This window comes from Osmerus mordax, chromosome 15 (genome assembly GCF_038355195.1).
Source record: "Osmerus mordax isolate fOsmMor3 chromosome 15, fOsmMor3.pri, whole genome shotgun sequence".
Lineage (NCBI taxonomy): Eukaryota > Metazoa > Chordata > Actinopteri > Osmeriformes > Osmeridae > Osmerus > Osmerus mordax.
The window spans coordinates 4,295,705-4,313,747 of record NC_090064.1 but is presented as its reverse complement, the minus strand read 5'-3'; the positions used below and the strand labels follow the sequence as shown (position 1 = coordinate 4,313,747).

The 18,043-nt window shown below is 42.0% G+C and overlaps 1 protein-coding gene across 1 annotated transcript; it reads left to right on the top strand.

Annotated features, from left to right (window-relative positions):
• Window positions 1-16,650: 16,650 nt before the first annotated feature.
• LOC136957961 (general transcription factor II-I repeat domain-containing protein 2) lies at window positions 16,651-17,709 on the top strand. Its single transcript, XM_067252176.1, is given in 1 exon segment — window positions 16,651-17,709. A coding segment is annotated over 1 exon segment (1,059 nt).
• The last annotated feature ends 334 nt before the right edge of the window (window positions 17,710-18,043 follow it).

Below are 18,043 nucleotides of genomic sequence, written 5' to 3'. Positions count from 1 at the left end.
TGTTTTTTTTTTTTTTTTGTCCACTCCCTCTTTATGGAAGCAAATCGTGACCAAAATTCAAATGCATTTGCAGAAATGCTTTTTCATTTTAAGAATGTGGCTGTATTATTTGACTCATTTACATTTACATTTAATCATTTAGCAGACGCTCTTATCCAGAGCGACTTACAGTAAGTACAGGGACATTCCCCCGAGGCAAGTAGGGTGAAGTGCCTTGCCCAAGGACACAACGTCAGTTGGCATTACCGGGAATCGAACTGGCAACCTTCGGATTACTAGCCTGATTCCCTCAACGCTCAGCCACCTGACTCCACCTGACTCATAAATGAAATTAGTAATCAATCATCCTATTTGCATTTTAATTTTCTTCTTCAAGAGTGCTCAATCTTTCACTTAATTAAAATGAAAAGGAAATAGACATTTGAGATTAAATTTTCAAAATATGCCCCAGCAAATAGATACCAAAATTCAATTTGAAATGTAAAATTTGAAAATTTAAATTAAAAATTTCCAGAAATGCATTTTCATTTTAAGAACGTGGCTCCAAAATCGTGACCACAATTCAAATGAAAATGCATTTCCAGAAATGCATTTTCATTTTAAGAACGTGGCTGCAAACCACGAGCTACCCATCTTGTTCGATAGGGGGCACATCTGCATTGCATTACATTGCAAATGTGCCGGGAAATTGATTGAATTGCCGGGTCTTTAGAGCAGCGTTCCCCAACCGGTGCCCACCGGTCCGTGGGTCATTTCGTACCAGGCCGCACAAAAAAGAATTAATAACATTATTTCCTTTTAATTGATTATCAGAGTCTGAAAGACATTTTATTCTGAAAAATGCAAAAAATCTCAGCAAAGACGTGTGTTTACTCATTTCTTTGCAAGTTTGTGGGCTTTATTGAGCGGTATCATGCGCGTCTCTTCCTCTTGACACATGACAAGTGATAGTTACCACAAAATTAAGAGACAAAAATACATCACATTCACTAGACATGGTTTTGTCAATTGAAAAAACGGCTGTTTATTTTACATAAAACTCCCAAAACTATTTTTCGCTCAAATCAGCTAAACTATTTTTTTTACTTCCACACCTCTGCGCGCTCGCATTAGGTGTGGAAGTCACTAACCAGGATCACATCAAACCCAGAATGTGCATGCATTAGCAGCGCAGCTGTCCAGGGCCTATCTTTCCTCCCAGTCCGTCCCTGCCGGTCCGTGAAAATATGTCTTACATGAAAGCGGTCCGTGGTGCAAAAAAGGTTGGGGACCGCTGCTTTAGAGGACGCATCACAGATCATGGCGGTCCCTCAAATTGTGCAAACACTGTTAGAATTAGCTGAGCAGGTAGAATCTAATAATATATCTGAGTCTGATGCCCGTGACCGAGTAGAACAAGTCATAGAGAGCTTGGCTGCATACTCTGCCATCACAGATTTACACATTAATAGTAGCTCTGCCACTGTTTTAGTCATTGTTTGACATCAAGTTGCTCAGTCTGTGATGCGTCCTCTAAAGACCCGGCAATTCAATCGATTTCCCGGCACATTTGCAATGTAATGCAATGCAGATGTGCACACTGCCCCCTACCGAACAAGATGGGTAGCTCGGTCAGCAGGGAGCTGCAGAAGAGCGGCTACTGACGTCACTCTGCTGCGCCGCTCAGAATGCTTTTTCGTTCATTTTGCATTTCTACAAATGCATTTGAATTTGAATTGTGGTCACGATTTTGCAGCCACGTTCTTAAAATGAAAATGCATTTCTGGAAATGCATTTTCATTTGAATTGTGGTCACGATTTTGCAGTCACGTTCGGAAAATGATCATTTATTTGCTGGGGCACATTTTGAAAATTAAATCTCAAATGTCTATTTCTTTTTCATTTTAATTAAGTGAAAGATTGAGCACTCTTGAAGAAGAAAATGCAAATAGGATGATTGATTACTAATTTCATTTAGGAGTCAAATAATGCAGCCACATTCTTAAAATGAAAAAGCATTTCTGCAAATGCATTTGAATTTTGGTCACGATTTGCTTCCATACCTCTTGTGGTCCATAAGGAGGAAATATGGAATACATTTTCTTGGTGAGGATTTCTCGAGTTGTGAAATTTTGTGTAAGAAGAGAGGAGGGATGTTGTTGACCCAGACCACATCAATCTTCAGCCTCTCCAGACCTCTTTTAATGAAGCAGGCCTGTATCAGCCTTTCCTCTAAAAAGGGATCAGGTCTAATTGTCCCCTGAATTAATAAGCTTAATGAAATGGCCTCCTTAGCTCATTTATCAGCTGCTAATGAAGGAAATGCACACCGTTTAGTGGAAAGAGAGAAAATAAGTGGTGGAATTGTAGAGAGATTAGAGAGGAATGGAAAGAAAGGAGGGTGAAGAAATGATCGAGAAATTGAAGGAGAGATTTAAGTCTCCTATAGAGAAAGAGAGAAGAATCAAGAATCCTGCTGAGAATATGTTCCTTGTGCCCAATATAGGGCTTGAAGGCTTAGCCCCAACTGGTGCTTATTATATGTCAATGATTCATGGTCATACTTTTTAGCCTTTACTGATTGATTGTGGACATAAATTGTGAAAGAGAGAGGCGTTAGAGGTGTTGCTAATTCAGGGTCAGGACACCAAAAACAAGCTTATGTAGTTGAAAACAAATGTTTTTTGTCCTCAGAAATATCATGTCATAAAGACACAGTTGAGTCTATTTCCAGAAATGGGCCACTAAATGCGCCATTATGAATCTGAGTTTATTAAAGAATGAGTTTATCTATGAAAGGTATCTCCACAGTCAGTGGGTTCTTATACTTAAGTGTGTGGTAACAAATGCCAATATCATATATGCGTTATTTGTTTGTGTTGCAGTGTTTGGTTTCAAAAGTACATTTGTCATGTGTATTTGTATGTGTATGTTTGTGAGACAAATTTGATAGTCGTCTTTCTGGCTGTGGCATTGTGCCTTGACAGTTGGGACAAATGAGTGTTCGCCGACCGTCCAGGAGAAAGTGGTTTTAGAGCACCCCTGGATAACAGAGGCCTCCCTAATGGGAGCCACCAATGCGATTAAACGTTATTGTGTGTATAAAGCCCCAGCCGTAATTCAGTTTGAAGAGAACAGAATGACTGTCATCACCCTGGGAAAGTTCACACTCGGCAATCTGGACTTATATCAGGGCAGCAGGAAGGTAAAGGCACAAAGACAAATAAGAACAATAACTGGCTCATTTTCTCAGGGAGAGAAGGGAAATGGTCCAGGCAAGTGTTGTGCAGGTTGGGAAACTGAGTATCATTTGTGTTGGTCTGGTACTCACAGTACAAAAATATTATATTTGTCTATTTATTTTATTATTATTTATTCTACTCTTGCATAGTAGTACCCTGCATAAACTTGGCAGATAAACTCTTTCCAGAAACACATGCAATGTTAAACACTTTAATCACCCCACTTATCATCTAACATTGGCTAATGTCAATGTTAGATGATATCCAGCGATGTTTAACTTGTTTGGAATGTAAAGTGGAAATGACCTCATCATTACCTAGACACAGTAGACTACATTCCTTCACCAACACTTGTGAAGCGTCACCAGACGTGAGCATGAAATGTAATCATTTAGTACTATTTTCATAATCAAGCCTGGGGTGTATTCCAGAAAGCAGGTTTAACATTTATCAACTTGGAATATGTCCAAGCGCATGCATGAGGACTATAAAAAGCCAACATCAATGGAGCTCCGATACTAGGATACACCATGGCACCCGGTAACAAAAAAAGGTCCTCCTACTTCACCCTACTTGAGTTACAAGTGTTTATACGTGCTTATGTTGAGTCAGCACATATTCCATAAAAAATCTACACGGCTGTAGCAGTGAAGGAGAGACAATTGGCGTGGGAGATAATTGCTGATCGAGTCAATTCGTACGTTTGAATGCAGTAGTCCATACATTTGAACATTTAACCACACTGTCCGTTAATATTACAGGTCAAAATGTGGTGGAATGTCATATCATGTTCACATAGGTGCAATCCCTCGGGCGCAAAGTGCACATGGTAGCAGCTTAAAATTAAACATAAAACATACTACAAACAGGTAAGGCATATTTTTCTTAAGCCTATAGGCTCACGATTGAAGCCTACGTCCATTTGGTTTTTAATTTTATTTGACATGACACTAAGTAAATATCAGTTAGTGCCTATTTCAACTTGTAGTAGCAGCAACCCCCAACAGAATGCTCTTCATCACAGGATGATGATGATTATGAAGAGACTTTGACTGCAGCCGCAGAAAGGGATGCAGAGAGGCCAACATGTATGGTAGGTACTGATAGTACATGGGGAGAGAACTTTTATTTACAGTCTTGTGTGGAATACTCAGTTTTAAATGTACACTGAAGTGAATGGAATAACTAATTGCACATGCTGATCCTGTTGATCAGCATGGCTGGACATTGCCAAGAAAAGGGACCATCAACTTCCACAGCACACACAGTGAGATGTTCAGTAAATTGCAGATGAATTCTGCATGTAGAAGTCTATTATTAATGTCATCCCAATGTATTCCCAGTTACCAGTAAAAGACTCAGACAAACTGAATCTCATGAAGCAAGTGCAAAAAACTGATCAAGCGATTGTGTACTTAGGGCAGAAGATTAGAAAGGCTGATCTTGAAATGTAATAGCTGGAACACCAGTTACAGGTGGGTAGGCTACATTGTCATAATAATATTTAAATACTCAGTTACATTTCTATTTGTAGGCAATAAAGACAAAATGAAATTTCAATGATTTGTCTTTATTACAGTGACAAATTGCATTTGGTCGGTTTTGAGTGCACGGCCACGGTGTGTAACATCAGCGATGTAGGCTAAGGGCTAAGAATTTTGCTGAAATAAATTATGGACAAAAAATTGCAACGTTCACTTATGTATTCATCAGGGAATAAAAGCACATCTAATCGCGGTCTTATAATCCTATCCCGACGTAAGTCTAAAACGATTCAATTGGGTTCGAGATCGATCGACTGACCCAGGAGAGGACACCAACTGTATAGTCTGCAAACTATATCAGGCTCAGTAGGTGGGAGGAGAGAGGGAGAAATGCAGGGTTTGTTAAGGAAAACCTGCCAGCGAGCAGGTTAGGATCAGAGTCAGTTACCATGGACACTGACATGGAGTTTGCGTTACCTCTCTTACTGGAACAGAAAACCCAGAGTTTGCATCATCTCAGGGTTACCCAACTCAGGGTTTTCACTAAACCGCTTTCTAGAATACCCCCCTGGGCTGGGTTTCCCAGAAGTATTTAAGTTTTGTTGGTGGCCATGATGTTGTGGCCCTCCTCCCCACGGGGTTCGGGAAAAGTTAGATTTTCCAGCTACGGCAGCAAGCTCCGTTACAGTAGTGGTGAAGGAGTTGGCTAAGGCGAACGCTAGCGATTGGTTATGGCAGATCAGAGTGGCTCTGGGCAGATACAATAGTTTTAAACTTCAACAGTTCCATTGACAACGCTTGTCAATGGAGCGATCCCAGATCCTCTGTACAAATGAAATGTACGAGGGTCTGGTTAGGACCAGGCTAATATATTATTACTATTCAAGTCAAGTGGATTTTATTGTCATTTTCAATACATACATACAAGTTGTACATGATAAAAACGAAACAGCGTTTCCCCAGGACCATGATGCCACATGAAATAATTATGACAAAAAGGTGCCAGCGCAAGGTTATCGTGCCAATATATTGTGATGCCAATTTGTTAAAGGTGACATGACATGAAAACTTCACTTTAGGAGGTTATTTAACATTAATATGAGTCCCCTAGCCTGCCTTTGGTCCCCCAGTGGCTAGAATTTTTGATCGGTGTAAACCAAGCCCTGGGTGTTCTTCTCCGCCTTTCAGAAAATGAAAGCACAATTGCTCTGTTTGAAAATCTCCTCTTTGTTACGTCACAAGAAGGAAGGTAACCTCCCCTCTCTCTGCTTTGCCCGCCCAGAGAATCTGGCCCGCCCATAAGAAACTGAGCTACAACCGTGCAAGTGTTTTTATCCTCAAGAGACATCATGGCTTGCAAACGAACAAAGCATTACATTTGCTCAGTTTGGATGTACAAAGGAAAACAAAAATATGTTTACAGTTCCTTCATCCGAGCCTCTGAAGACCCAGTATCTTAATTTTATTTTCTCTGGAAATGCGCCTACACAACTTCTGTTGTAGGCGCATTTGTTTTGTATGTCTGCGCCAAACACTTCAGCCACGACTGTTTCCTCAATTTGAGCTAATACAAAACTGGCCTTGGCTGAAAAAATGGCTGAAATAAAATTCTGGATCAGTACTAACTCTCCTTCGTCCAGCTACTAACCTCGGACAAGTAAGTTAATTAACGCTATATCATTTTGTAGCTTTACTGTATATGGTTACCTAGCTTGCTACCCTTAGAATGTGGCTGTAACATTAGCTCTGCAGCTAACAGCTGAGTTACTGTCGCTAATGGAAAGGTATATAGCATCAAGTATGTGTGTGAATACACATGCTGTAACGTGAGTGTTGTACACTTCTTTGTTATTTGGATAACCGTTCTGCTGTTGGTGTTATGGCGCACGTGATATCCGCCTTTCCCCTCATTGAAATGACTGACTGTGTACCTCTGCAAACCAGGGTTATCAGATGAGAATCGGCAAATTCGAGGCATCTTACCGCAACGGGGCTACAGCCATTGCAATACATCCATTGTAAACATTAGCGCATGGTGCCGCCCCTCCGCTCCTCATTAGCATTTAAAGCTACAGACACCAAAACAGCGCGTTCTGAGGAAAGCTCCTTGTGGGACTGTTAGTAGTGGCTGTAATTCTGCACCAAGGCTGAATTTCGGGAAAGAGACTTCCGATACAGTATTAGGGGACCACTAAGGCCTAGTATATAAAAGCATCCAAAAACAGCATGTCATGTCTCCTTTAAGCGAACGTCTTTCTTGTATAGACCTAGAAGAGTTTAGAGTGAAATAGCCTACATAGCCTATAGGTGACAGTAATAAAAGGTTCATTCAACATTCACACACTGTTGTCTTTATATTTAATAGATGACGATGGGCAAAGATTTAAGAACCCAAGATCACGCACTTGGTCTTTAAGGTCCGGGAATCAAGCTCTTCAATAACGCTAGTTCTCTTGTTTTTGTTGCCAAACACAATCATCTCTGTTTAATCTTGGTTTAATTGTAGACAATTTTGGTTCATCCAGGTATTTAATTGCTCTGTAGTGGCACAATGAGTCTATTGAGCTGTATATATACACCATATATATACAGAGCCATATATATTTGAGTATCATCTGCATAGCAATGGTAGTTAATGTTGTTGTTCTGTAGAAAGAGGTAGCATAGAGAGATTAAAGAGAAGCGGTCTGAGAACTGATCCCTGGGGAATTCCGCATTCCGCAAAAATCCTCAATAGGGCAAGTACAAGGCTGTAAATTGTGGATGGGCCTGAAACCATGCTTGCACCAATTGAGCATGGTGTCAATGGATCTCGTTATATATTGTTTTTCAGTTTCTGTAAAACTATGCATTAAGAGTAATGCAACAGTTACTTGTCATTTTGAGCAGTAGTATCAATTGACAGTTAGATCATTGTAATGTAAGGAAATGACAGACATTTCAGATGTTATGTGTGAATTGTATTAAAAAAATTGTGATACTTTGATGTTAAGTTGTGTCATTTTGAACAGATGATTATAGTTCAATGAACAAATGAAGGTGTATGTGTGTTGTATCCAAGCAATTGAAAATTGTGTTAGCGTTTTGCAAAAATTTCATTTTGATCATCAGTTGTGAGTTTTGTGTCTAGAGTTTTGAAAAAGGACATCAAGGTTCTGAAATTTGTGTCAAAGTGATAAAACTGTAACTAATCAGCACCCAACAGGTACACTGAGCTGCTTTGCCAATTACAGTTTTTACGATCGCTAGGACCTATTTTTCGATACTTGGATTAATTTTTTTTAACTTTTCATACAGTTTTTCTAAATCAAATTTTAAATCAAATTTATTTGTATAGCCCTTTTAACACGCAAGCATGTCACAGAGGGCTTCACATACGCCCATAGAACTGCCCCTCAACCAACCTAAACCCTCAAGGAAGACAAGGAAAAACTCCCAACAGGAGAAAAAATTGAAGAAACCTTGGGAGGAGCAATTCAGAGAGGGATCCCCTCCTCCAGAGACGGTTGGTGAGGGAGAGGAGCAGAACACAGGCTAAACATAGTCATACAGTGTCAATGGGTTTTGAAACACCAAAATCCATTGTTTAACTTTATAGATGTAGGACAGGACCGGGAGACTCGCGACCAGGTCCAGCGTTGGCTGACCGACGACCAGGCAGGTGCTGACAGCTCAAACCCCCCACACCACAAGGGATGTGTGTGGGGGGGGGGGACAGAGAGAGGAGAGCAGGGATTAGAGAATGCAAGGAGCAGCTAACAGTTACAGTCATAATAGAATGAGATCCCCAACGGTCAAGTGTGGACTGGTGCAGCAATTTAACAGAACAAAAAATGGGTATTTGATGCAGCCCCACACACCAAGACAGCGACAGCCCCCCTCGGTTGGAACGTGAAATCTGTTCCAGGGGAAAGAACTCTAAAATAAGTTATACTTATAGAATAAGGATGAAAACAACCCGTCCCGTCCCCCGTTGCCTCCAAATAGTAACAGAAACAATAATAGTAACAATATACAGCAACGGAAACTATAACAGTGACAATATACAGTAACAGATTTACTTTATTTGTAACATCTAGATGTAACATCCAGATGGGGCAATGTGAACATATAAGCTATAATTACAATTTAAAAGTGACATGTGATACACACATAGGCAAACACACACCCCAGATTTACATAGAAGTAAATACACACATACTTACCTTTAACAATCATAGGATTGACTAAACAATAACGTTTTTAACCTAATTTTGAATGTTGAAACAGTATCAGCCTCCTTAATTGAGACAGGTAATTTGTTTCAGAGAAGAGGTGCTCTATATGAGAAAGCCCTACCTCCAGCTGTTTTTTTCTTAATTTTGGGAACCAGCTCTGGCTTGGATAGGGAGCCAGTGTAAAGAGACAAGAGTAGATGTTATGTGATCAAATTTTCTTGTTCTAGTCAATAGTTCAGCACTTTGCACCCGCTGTACATTTTTTAGGTAGGTAATTGGGAGGCCAGAGAACAACACATTGCAGTAGTTCAATCGGAACGTAACAAATGCATGTATTAGTTTTTCCGCATCATCCTTTGAGAGGAATTTTCGTATTTTTGCAATATTACGTAGATGGAAAAATACAGTTCTGGTAATTTGCTTAATATGGTACTCAAACGAAAGGTCTGGGTCCATTGTGAGTCCTAAATTTTTTACCAGCTGGCTTTGAGAGACTTTGACGCCGTCTAGGTCTAAGGTCAGATTGGATAAATTATTTCTGTATTTCTTTTACAATTTGAACCTCGGTTTTATCCAAATTAAGAAGGAAATTTGCAGTCATCCAAGTTCTTAACCCAGAAACACATTTTTCCATAGCATGTGGAAATTCTCCAGACTTTATAGACATATATAGCTGAGTATCATCTGCATAACAGTGAAAATTTACCCCAGAGCTTCTAATTATGTTTCCTAAAGGCAACATATAGAGTGAAAATAACAGAGGGCCTAGAACTGAACCCTGCGGTACTCCGTATTTTACAGTGGAGCTCCTGGATGAGCAGCCATCATAGTGGACATATTGTGATCTATCAGATAGATACGATCTAAACCACTTAAGTGACGTACCAGAAATCCCAACATAGTTCTCCATACGTTCCAGGAGAATCTCATGATCCACAGTGTCACAAGCTGCACTTAGGACAGAGATAGAGCCCGCGTCAGAGGCTAATAATAGATCATTGACTACCTTGGCTAATGCAGTTTCAGTGCTGTGGTGGAGACGAAATCCAGACTGGAGAGGTTCATAAAGCTGATTTGAGGAGAGGTGCTCAGTGAGCTGTTGTGCCACAGCCTTTGTGCCACACTGACCAGCTGTCTCCGGTGTTTACCTACATCTTTAACACCTCCCTTGAGACATGCCATGTGCCAGCCTGTCTCAAGTCCTCCACCATCATCCCTGTGCCCAAAAAGCCAAGGCCAACAGGACATAATGACTACAGACCCGTCGCCCTGACCTCTATGGTAATGAAGTCTTTCGAGCGCCTGGTGCTGGCACACCTTAAATCCATCACTGACCCTCTACTGGACCCCCTGCAGTTTGCCTACAGAGCCAACAGGTCTGTGGACGATGCAGTTAACATGGCCCTCCACTTCACCCTACAGCACCTGGACTCCCCAGCATCCTATGCCAGGATCCTGTTTGTGGACTTCAGCTCTGCCTTCAATACCATCATCCCCGCCCTGCTTCAGGTCAAGCTCTCCCAGCTGAACGTGCCTGATTCCACCTGCAGGTGGATCACAGACTTCCTGTCTGACAGGAAGCAGTGCGTTAAGCTGGGAACACAAGTCTCTGACTCCCGGTCCATCAGCACCGGATCACCTCAGGGCTGCGTCCTTTCTCCTCTGCTCTTCTCCGTGTACACCAACAGTTGCACCTCCAGTCATCCGTCCGTCAAACTCCTGAAGTTTGCGGACGACACCACCCTTATTGGGCTCATCTCTGGTGGAGACGAGTCTGATTATAGGTGGGAAGCGGCCAACCTGGTGACCTGGTGCAGCCAGAACAACTTAGAGCTCAATGCTCTTAAGACAGTGGAGATGGTTGTGGACTTCAGGAGGAACACAGCCCCACTCACCCCCATCACCCTGTGTGACTCCCCAGTCAACACTGTGGAGTCCTTCCGCTTCCTGGGCACTATCCTCTCCCAGGACCTCAAGTGGGAATTGAACATCAGCTCCCTCATCAAGAAAGCACAACAGAGGTTGTACTTCCTTCGGCAGCTGAAGAAGTTCAACCTGCCAAAGACAATGATGGTGCACTTCTACTCAGCCATCATTGAGTCCATCCTCACCTCTTCCATCACCGTCTGGTACGCTGCTGCCACTGCCAAGGACAAGAGCAGACTGCAGCGTATCATCCGTACTGCTGAGAAGGTGATTGGCTGCAATCTGCCTACCCTCGAGGACCTGCACACCTCGAGGACCCTGAGGCGAGCGAGGAAGATTGTGGCCGACTCCTCCCACCCTGGACACTCCCTGTTTCAATCACTCCCCTCCGGCAGAAGGCTGCGGTCTATCAGGACCAATACCTCACGCCACAAAAACAGTTTCTTCCCTTCCGCTGTTGGCCTCTTCAACAAGGCCAAGGGACCACACTAACTCAAATGACTTCTTGCTTAAAACACTCTGCTTTTTGCACTGCATTACAACATGGTATCTTGTACATTTGTATTTTTTGTAATATTAGTATTTTTGTATTTTTATATTGAAATTTACGGAAACTTATATTTTATTGTATATTTAATTCAATTCTAATCCCACTTAGTACTGCTAGTTTATGTACCCTTAGTATAGTTAGTCCACATATTTAAATTTTAGGTATATGTTTATTGTATGCACCTTCCTGCCAAAGCAAATTCCTTGTCTGTGCAAACTTTCATGGCGAATAAATCCCTTTCTGATTCTGATTTCTGATTCTGATTTTCTAAACTTTTTGAGAGAAATGGCAAATTTGAAATTGGCCTGTAATTGCTAAGACAACCTGGATCCAGGTTTGTTTTTTTAAGAAGGGGCTTAATAATAGCTTGTTTGAAATCGTTGGGGACATGGCCAGTTACAATAGATTCATTAATAATACTAAGCATGGGTGGTCCAACAAAAGGGAGAAGTTCCCTACGGAGTTTGGCAGGGAGGGGATCAAGAAGGCAGCTAGTGTGTTTCGAGGAGTCTATCAGCTCGATGAACGCTTCCATAGAAATAGGGTTAAAGTGAGTGAGAGCCTCAACATGCAGCATGCTTGGTATAGAGGAAAGTTCAGTGTTGATGGCCACTCCTCTAGGACTAGTCTGTAGTTTGTCCCTTATTGCATAGATTTTTTGGTCAAAGAAGTCTAAGAAATCATTGGGAGAGAGATCTGAACTAACACAGAGTGTACTTTTCTTAGTGAGTTTTGCAACAGTATCAAATAGGAACTTAGTGTTGTGCTTGTTCTTACTAATGGATGGTGGATGACGCCGTTAACATGGCCCTCCACTTCACCCTACAGCACCTGGACTCCCCAGCATCCTATGCCAGGATCCTGTTTGTGGACTTCAGCTCTGCCTTCAACACCATCATCCCTGCCCTGCTTCAGGACAAGCTCTCCCAGCTGAAAGTGCCCGACTCCACCTGCAGGTGGATCAGACTTCCTGTCTGACAGGAAGCAGTGCGTTAAGCTGGGAACACAAGTCTCTGACTCCCGGTCCATCAGCACCGGATCTCCTCAGGGCTGCGTCCTTTCCCCTCTGCTCTTCTCCCTGTACACCAACAGCTGCACCTCCAGTCATCCGTCTGTCAAACTTCTGAAGTTTGTGGACGACACCACCCTCATTGGGCTCATCTCTGACGGGGATGAGTCTGACTATAGGTGGGAAGCTGACAACCTGGTGACCTGGTGTAGCCACAACAACTTGGAGCTCAATGCTCTTAAGACAGTGGAGATGGTTGTGGACTTCAGGAAGAATACATCCCCACTCACCCCCATCACCCTGTGCGACTCCCCAGTCAACACTGTGGAGTCCTTCCGCTTCCTGGGCACCATCCTCTCCCAGGACCTCAAGTGGGAACTGAACATTAGCTCCCTCACCAAAAAAGCACAACAGAGGATGTACTTCCTACGGCAGCTGAAGAAGTTCAACCTGCCAAAGACAATGATGGTGCACTTCTACACAGCCATCATTGAGTCCATCCTCACCTCTTCCATCACCGTCTGGTACGCTGCTGCCACTGCCAAGGACAAGAGCAGACTGCAGCGTATCATCCACACTGCTGAGAAGGTGATCGGCTGCAATCTGCCTACCCTCGAGGACCTGCACACCTCGAGGACCCTGAGGCGTGCGAGGAAGATTGTGGCCGACCCCTCCCACCCTGGTCACTCCCTGTTCCAGCTACTCCCCTCTTGCAGAAGGCTGCGGTCCATCAGGACCAAAACCTCACGCCATAAGAACAGTTTCTTTCCATCTGCTACTGGCTTCTTCAACAAGGCCAAGGACTCCCATTAACATTCATTCACTTATTTAACTATTATAAGTCCAACTAATGGCAATTCAGTATGCATAAGCCACTTTATCTCAGTATCCGATTGCACTATGTTAATTTTATATTTAAATTGTTGTATTCTTAGATTGTTTAGTTTCTTAGAAATAGTTAAACTTTTGTACTTTTACTTAATTTAAGATCTGTATATGTTTAGTGTTTTGCACCTACCTGCCACAGTAAATTCCGTGTTTGTATAACATACATGGCGAATAAACCGAATTCTTATTCAGATTCTAATCAACTTAGAGAAATATTCTGATCTGGACTTGATGAGGACTTGCTTGTACTCCATTTGGCTGTATGCCTCCAATTTAGTGGTATGCCACTTACGTATGTTCTAGTTTTCTAGTGGACCTCTTGAGAGTGCGGGTTTCCTCTGAATACCATGGAGCCAATTTCTTGTCTTTTCTTTTCCTTGGTTTGAGTGGGGCAACAGAGTCTAGGGATAGCTGAAGAACCAAATTCAGATCCCTCGTTTTAGCATTTAATGATTTATTTGGGACGTCAAGTGCTTCTAGTGCAGTGGGTAGAATACTAGCCAGTTCCAGAGCTGTGTTTGGGGTTATGCAGTGTCTAGTAGAAATATTCTGAGTGCCTCCAAGGCTCTGGCAGAGGTCCATTTTGAAGGTATCCAGGCAGTGGTCTGATAATATAGGATTGTGGGGGTGGACAATCACTGGAATCTGTGGAATACATTAGAGCAGTAAAGGCCTTACTTAAAGGATCCTTTGGGTCATCCACATGAATGTTAAAATCACCCATAATTAAGATGTTATCAGTATATGTCAATATATCAGTATATGGAATTTGCGGATGTCAGTATATGACTAAAATCCGCAAATTCCTCCAGGAAGAGGGAATACGGGCTGGGGGGCCGGTATAGAGTAACTATACAAAATGAGGGAGGGGGGGCAGGAGTAGTAGCATTATTCCTTTTTAAAGTAGTTGGTGGTTTCATGCAAATTATTTCAAATGATTTAAAGGTGTTTACAGATTCTAGGCTGAGGTTGAAGCTAGCTTCATATATCATAGCAACACCACCACCTTTCTTTGAGACACAAGGAACGTGTGAGTACGCAAAATCCGGAGGCGATGCTTCATTCAGGGGGGAATATTCTTCAGGTTTTAACCAGGTTTCGGTGAGTCCAATCAAGTCCAGGCTGCATTCGGACATCAGATCATTAATCAAAATGGCCTTTGTGGATAGAGATCTGATGTTTAGGAGCCCAACATTCCAGTATGGGTTTTTGGCAGCTTTAGACGTAGATAATTCTTCTGAAAAGGCGGCACTGTCATCAGAAAACTTAGTAGGAAGAGCAACGGGGGAGCAAGGCTGAATACATATTAAATTGGTATAATTCCTAATAATTGAAGGCCGAAATTTAGAATAAGGGCGGGGGACCGACAACGTCTCAACGGGAAAAACGAGCAACCATCAGCAACCACACTGGCTACACTACAAGCTAGGCTTATCGGGCCCCCAACAGCTCACAACATACCCATCAACAAACCTATCAGACTCTCTAAGAGACTGTGGCCCGGCTTGTTCTAGTGAGTGTCAGGCCTGCTCTAAAATAGCTTCAATATTCCTAGACAATAGAAAAGCACCTCTCCAGCTCGGATGGAGCCCGTCACCTTTCAACAAGCCAGGTTTGGCCCAGAAACGAGACCAATTATCTACAAATCCTAAACCCTGTTCTGAGCAGAAGCGAGCCATCCAACGGTTAAGAGAGACAAGTCTGCTGTAGATCTCGTCAGTCCCCCTAACAGGTAGTGGGCCATGAATGACAATATTCTCATACCTATCATCAGTGCGTGCGCCATGTGCCTTAGCTTGGGCCTTTGCCTTAGCCCTAGTGCTAGCCAGCACCCTAAGATTAGCTTCTATGTTGGTAGCTCTGGCCCCAGGTACACAGTAAACTGTCGCTGGTTGCTCCAATCTAATGTTACGAGTGATGGAGTCACCGATCACTAACGTCTGAGGAGTCCCACTCCCACCATGCTGCAAAGGTGAAACCGGTGTGACTAATCTTGAGTCCTCCTTCGCGCTAGGACTCCCTGCCAGTGATGCTGCGCCAGTCGCATCTAAAGTTACTAGCATTCGTTCTTCCTCAAGCGACTTGACGCGACTCTCTAACAGAGTCAACTTTTCGAGCAAAATGATACAAGTAGGACAATGTGAGTGGGTGTGAGACATTATAGTTAACTTACGTTACTAGTTTATGCCAACCAGGATAATCCGTCAAGAGCGTTGAGTTGGCTAGTTCAACAGGAACAGTAGCGTCGGGCTCCAAGGAAGAAAGCCGCGCCGAGTAAACCTATAAGTAAGACAGTAAATGTGTTTCTTATATACTAGGTAATAATTGGACCAATACGCTGTTCCTATTGGTCCAGAAGACGTTCTAAAAAGTTTATAAATCCGTTTATATACCTCCTGAAAGCTCGCAGAGGTAAATAAACATTTTTACGGACCTAGCAACCTACGGTCTCGGTTAACAAACGTTTTAACAAGTCTCGGTTTACAAAGGCGTTTGCAGACCTGTCGAGGATTAAACATTTGCTGTATATTAAATCGGGAAGAACAAAATAAATTAATAAATGAAGTAATATATATATATATATATATAACGATTAACAAGAAGCAAGAACAAAAGCTTAGGAAAAGTTTGGAGCAGCAGCTCAGGTGCAGCGTGGTATGTCGTCAGACGTCGTCAGACAGGAAACCAACCATCCATCAGCTTGGCACAACAGTTACTTTCTCATCCTAAATGCACTAACTACCAAAAACACTTTATACATGTCAACTTATTCTTCCATAACAAAAGGAAACGTTGTCACCCGACAAGCACAATGTCACTCATAAAACATCAACCTAAAAAACATCAACAACAAGTAGCATAACACAATGTTACCTTTTGTAAAATATCTTCACAAAACAAGAATGATACCTGTCTGCTGTTTGGAATTCACTGCAGTATATTTTACAGGAATGAATCAGACATGATGCAATATGTGTCAATGTGTTTCATTTCATTTTTGACATTGAGTGATTCCAAAAGACAATACAGTAATTTGAACAACATCTACCAATACAATAGCAATGCTAGGCCACCCTGTGTGTGTTTGGCTACAGGTTGTCATCCACGTCACATCTTATGTCATCTTGGGCAATACACCTAGGAAAAAAACTTTTGGCGTACCTGGTCCATCCCTGACAATCTTCTGCCAATATGTCTACGCAACCAGCAGTCATTGACTACAATGGAAATCAGCAGTAGGTCGATAGTATTACATTTTGGGGTTTTTACATATTTCAGCTTTACTGTTGCACACACTTGTCCAACCTACTTTCAAACACACGTTGCCGCGAACCGTTCTCCGATCATTTCTACCATGGCAAGTAAAAAGAGGAAAGTTGACACTGAGGGCCGCCGCTTTCAGTAGAAATGGGAATTACAATATTTCTTCACTGACACTCGAGGCAATTGTGTTTGCCTAATTTGTCAAGAGACAGTTGCCTTGTTTAAGGAATTCAATGTAAAGAGACACTACCAGACAAAACATGCTAACGCATTTGACAAGCTAACGGCGAGTGACCGTTCTGAAAAAGTGAAGCAACTCAAAGCTGCTCTGGCTTCACAACAGCGATTCTTCACGCGGGCCAATGATTCAAATGAAAACATTACCAAAGCAAGCTACGAAGTGGCCATGTTAATAGCTAAACATGGCAAACCTTTTACAGAGTGTACGTTTATCAAAGACTGTGTCATGACAATGGTGGAGAACATTTGCCCCGAGAAGAAGCAAGAATTTATGAACGTTTGCCTGGCTCGTAACACTGTGGCATGGAGAATTGAGGACATATCGTCAGATATTCATAGACAATTGGGGGACAGGGGAGTGACTTTTGATTATTTTTCATTAGCCTGCGATGAAAGCACAGATGCATCTGACACGGCACAGCTACTGATTTTTATAAGAGGAGTTGATGACGACATGAACGTAACAGAGGAGCTGCTTGACCTCCAAAGCCTCAAAGGCCAAACAAGAGGAACGGATTTATTCGCTGCTGTTTGTGCAGCTGTTGAGGATATGAAACTACCATGGAGTAAAGTTTGTGGGATTATTACCGATGGTGCGCCTGCCATGACTGGTGAACGAAGTGGATTGTCCACACTGATCTGCAATAAAGTCAGCGAAGAAGGAGGTAACGCTATAAAACTCCACTGTATAATTCACCAGCAGGCTCTCTGCACAAAAATTCTCAAATTTGATCACGTTATGAAACCGGCGGTAAAGGCAATCAATTCCATTCGATCTAAAGCTCTATACCATCGCCAGTTTCAGCAGTTCTTGCTTGACATCCAGGCTGAATACGGAGACGTAATATATCACAACGATGTGAGGTGGCTCAGTCGTATGGAGGACCAAACATGCCATATTTACAAATGAATGAATGAATAAATAAATGTCCACATCCATGCATTTAGACAGAAATAAACGAATATATGTATTCATTAATGCACAATTGTCAATCAATAGTTACATATATTTTACATTTATGTATGTATTTATTTTTGTATTCATTTATTTAATCATTTATTTATTGATTCATTTATTGATTCATTTATTGATTCATTTATTTATTCATTCATTTATTCATTCATTTATTCATTCATTCATTCATTCATTCATTCATTGTTCCCAATATGATAATGAGAGGAGGCCAGTAGGCGTGGAAACTGACATTCAGACATTGCAATCAATCCAGAGCCATAGATTCAAT